This window comes from Rhagoletis pomonella, unplaced genomic scaffold (genome assembly GCF_013731165.1).
Source record: "Rhagoletis pomonella isolate Grant_MI unplaced genomic scaffold, Rhpom_1.0 Rhpom_scaffold_00004, whole genome shotgun sequence".
NCBI classification, from domain to species: Eukaryota; Metazoa; Arthropoda; class Insecta; order Diptera; family Tephritidae; genus Rhagoletis; species Rhagoletis pomonella.
The window spans coordinates 10619720-10623430 of record NW_023458558.1 but is presented as its reverse complement, the minus strand read 5'-3'; the positions used below and the strand labels follow the sequence as shown (position 1 = coordinate 10623430).

The following is a 3711-nucleotide window of genomic DNA, read 5'->3' as shown; positions in this document are numbered from 1 at the left end:
TTTTTTTTTAGCTCTATCGGGTCAGATACTGGGGGTTCTACTCGTAATCCCGCAGCATATTGTGGCGTTGTTGGCTTAAAGCCCACATATGGTCTGGTGTCACGTTATGGTCTCATACCTTTAGTGAATTCCATGGACGTACCCGGCATTTTTACGCGGAGTGTTGGTGATTGCTTGGATATACTGAATGCAATCGCTGGGCCAGATGCTAAAGATTCCACTACATTGAGAAACCCCTTCCGAAAAATAGAAATACCATGTTTTGAAGATATAGATCTTCGAAATGTTCGGATTGGTATACCTAAAGAGTACCATTGCGAGGGACTTTCCGGTGAAGTTTTGGAAACGTGGATGAAGGTCGCTGACTTATTAGCAGATGGTGGAGCTCAAGTGCAGCAAGTTTCACTACCGAACACGGCGGCAAGTATTTTCGTATACTCGATATTGAATCAGTGTGAAGTAGCTAGCAATATGGCGCGATACGATGGCATAGAGTATGGACATCGTGCCGACAATGAAAGCAGCACAGAAGAGTTATATGCAAAGACAAGAGCTGAGGGATTTAACACAGTGGTAAAAACACGTATACTAACTGGGAACTACTTTTTGTTGCGTAAAAACTATCAGAAATATTTTGAAAAAGCACTGCGTGTTCGAAGACTAATATCCGAAGATTTCAAACATGTATTTGAAAGGCCTAAAGACGGTGAAAATGTAGTGGACGTACTACTCACACCCACCACCTTAACAGATGCGCCGTTGTATAGCGATTTTGTATCCCTCAGTAATCGCGATCAGTGTGCTGTCCAAGATTTCTGCACGCAACCCGCTAATATGGCAGGCATACCAGCTATCTCAATCCCCATACGACTCTCCAAAACCGGCCTACCGATCGGGTTACAATTAATGAGTCGCTCTCTTAACGAGGAAATGCTGTTACGGGTGGCTAGCTGGATAGAGGCACAAGTAGAATTCGACTGTCTGGCTAATGAACAAATTTATGCAGCTCGTAGCTAGGATTATTGCTAATAACCAGCACTGTAATGTTTTATTATTCAATTCTAGGGTACAGTTCTTGATTTATTTATAAAATATGCAGCTCATTGGAAAATATAGTTACATATTTTTCCTTAATTCACAAATACCCTAAACAACATTTTTTTTTTGAAACTGCGTTTTTCGAAGATTTTGTTAGGAGGTATTAAAGTACACTTTCAATTAAAATTTTAAAATGCTAGTACCCAAAAGAGTTGCATGCCGCTTTTTAAAAAGTCCCACCTGTTTTTGATACTATTTTTAAAATGTTTCTGGTTGTTGGTTAAAGCCTTTGTGAATTAAGATAACGATATGCAAAAACTTAAAAATGGTTCCTAATTTATAACGTTGGTTATCAAAATACACAATGTTCATAGTCGTTTAGGTGCTTAACCTTAATTAATTTCAACCAAAGCAATATTTGTATTACATAAATGTTCTTAACAAAGTAAGTATGCTTGTATTTTTCACCAGTTTAATTAATTGTGTTGTATGGTTTGTTTTGCTTAGGCCGTCTTTGTATCCCGTGTGACTGCGAGGAAACTAAAAATATTGTCATAGTTATGTACTTAAGTGCATACATATTGCGTATTTTAGTAAAACGAATGTGCTTTTTTTACTAACCTTTTCTAAGATTTTGTAATTGACGCACATATTTCTTATGTTCTGTACGATTTAACCGAAACGTTCCAGACGCTCCATGACCGGTAGTTTGACACAGCTTTCCAGTGGCAATAGAAGATGCAATGTATTGTGACACAGGTTTTGAAACTGAAAATTATTCAACACACTTTAACAACTTAAATTAATTATTTGCAATAATATTAACCTACAAGTAATAGGATTGTACGAATGATTCTCTCTTATGGCCTTTTTGATCGCATATAAAGAGACCCCTCTCCGTTTTTTAAAAGTATGCGAAAATATGCATTCATCAACCAATTTTCGCAATTTTAACTCATAATGCGTTACGTTTAAACCAGTAATAGATGATTCAACATTTAACATTTCTTCCCGCCTCTGATTAAACATAAGTGGCCGAAGGTGTTCCACTTGGCTTACATTTTTCAGCATCGAATTTTGTATACGTTTAATCTAAAGCGAAATTTGTAGTGTTTAATTATTAGTGTTTTCAAGATCACTAAATTATTTTTTAGTTTACAGGGCTGTTAATATCCTCCCGCTTACGCTGGTGATGATTAGGCGTAGAATGTGTGACAGTCCCTTGTGTTTCTCCATATAAATCAGCCCGAATTTGGTTAGACCGAGGTGAAGTGTGACAAATATCGCGACTGCGAAGCTTATGTACCATTTCAGTGGGATTTTAATTAGATCACACTGATGAAGTATATATGTATAAATTTAGATGAAAACAAACTTGAATATAATTAAATTAACTAAATACAAAGTCTATGAAAATCACTGGAATCAAATATTACACTGCAAAAGCTATTTTATGTAGCATTAGCAAGTTGGTATTTATTTCCGTTAGAAATAATGTTTTCGTACTGCTAGCAATGGGTGCGTTTAATCTTACTTTAAGAGCAATTATGTATGCAAGAATGGTGTGAATTCAGTACAGGTTTAATATTGTCTCATTTTCTTTAAACCGCTAGACGGTGAAATCCACAGTTCTATTATAAAAAAAAATAAATAAAATGAATAAAACAATTATTGCACTTTTGAGAAAACTTTGCAGTAATGTATTTTATTTGAAAGCATAAATATGTATATAAATTCTGTTATTTCACATTGAATAAACTTGTAAATACACACATACAATTTAAATAAAATAAAATTGAATGAAATGCAATACTTGTATGGCAGTTCGGAGCACTCCGGTTGATGGTGCTGATAATCTTATATAACGATGACTTTCACGGATAAAATTGTATCATACTTAGCTAGTCATCCTTCCCTCCTTAGTGCTACCGATGCCAACATTATTTCCTGTTGTCATTGGCAAAGAAAATGCATACAATCACTTCCCTTTGACTGCGCTGATAATCATACGGAATGCGCTATTGCAAGACAACACCCAGAATGGCACAGATATCGCATGGTCTATCCCTGTTGGGAAGCTCAGAAGTACACCAATTGGTTCAAAACTTACACTTTCATTAAACACAAGCACGGGTGTATATCGGTTGCGCAGAGTTAATATGAAAAGCGCTAATGAGATGATACCTTTTAGAAGGTAGGTGACAATAAGTTCGACGGATGCACCTTTAATACGTTGCATATTGCCTTCACTACGAATCTTCGATTGTATGGCTTTAAGTTCGTTTTCAGCTCGCATCAATTTTACGGTATACGTGTAGTGACTTGTAGCAGCGGCTGACTGCCGCACGCGGTCAACTTTATCGCGAGCTTCTTTTAGTTGCTGTTGTAGCTCATCGTTGGAGCCAGATCCGGAAACACATCGAAATATTCTGGATAGTTGCAGCTATTAAATAAAGTTTAAGTGATGAATTAATTGTTATCACATGGGTTTTAGGCGGCACCACTCACCAATTTGACGAGGTCCCCTATAATAGCCAAAAGCAGGCACAGCGTCGCAATAGTTACCAAAAGGAACATTTTTTGTGTGAAATGGATAGAGAGCGTTTAAGGCCAGGTGGATAAAATTCCGTTGTGCTATAATAAAGTTTTCTTTAAAAATTGTGGTTTTAATTT

General features: G+C 36.5%; 3 protein-coding genes across 3 annotated transcripts in view; 1 reads left to right on the top strand and 2 right to left on the bottom strand.

Moving 5' to 3' along the window:
• Positions 1–2666, top strand: part of LOC118736972 (glutamyl-tRNA(Gln) amidotransferase subunit A, mitochondrial) — a 6329-nt gene extending 3663 nt beyond the window's left edge. The window contains exon 4 of the mRNA XM_036467155.1: positions 12–2666. Coding sequence (XP_036323048.1) covers positions 12–1017 — 1006 coding nt within the window. The 3' untranslated portion in view covers positions 1018–2666. The remainder of the gene's footprint in view (positions 1–11) is intronic.
• LOC118738072 lies at positions 1424–2347 on the bottom strand. The gene is made up of 4 exons (XM_036468983.1): positions 2198–2347; positions 1869–2130; positions 1660–1806; positions 1424–1578 (listed from the first exon to the last, which is right to left on the bottom strand). The coding sequence occupies exons 1-4, from the start codon at positions 2345–2347 to the stop codon at positions 1511–1513; spliced, it is 627 nt and encodes a 208-aa protein (XP_036324876.1). The 3' UTR covers positions 1424–1510.
• A 40-nt stretch (positions 2667–2706) lies between the features above and the next one.
• On the bottom strand, positions 2707–3711 carry LOC118736975. The gene is made up of 2 exons (XM_036467161.1): positions 3547–3711; positions 2707–3481 (listed from the first exon to the last, which is right to left on the bottom strand). The coding sequence occupies exons 1-2, from the start codon at positions 3613–3615 to the stop codon at positions 3017–3019; spliced, it is 534 nt and encodes a 177-aa protein (XP_036323054.1). The 5' UTR covers positions 3616–3711; the 3' UTR covers positions 2707–3016.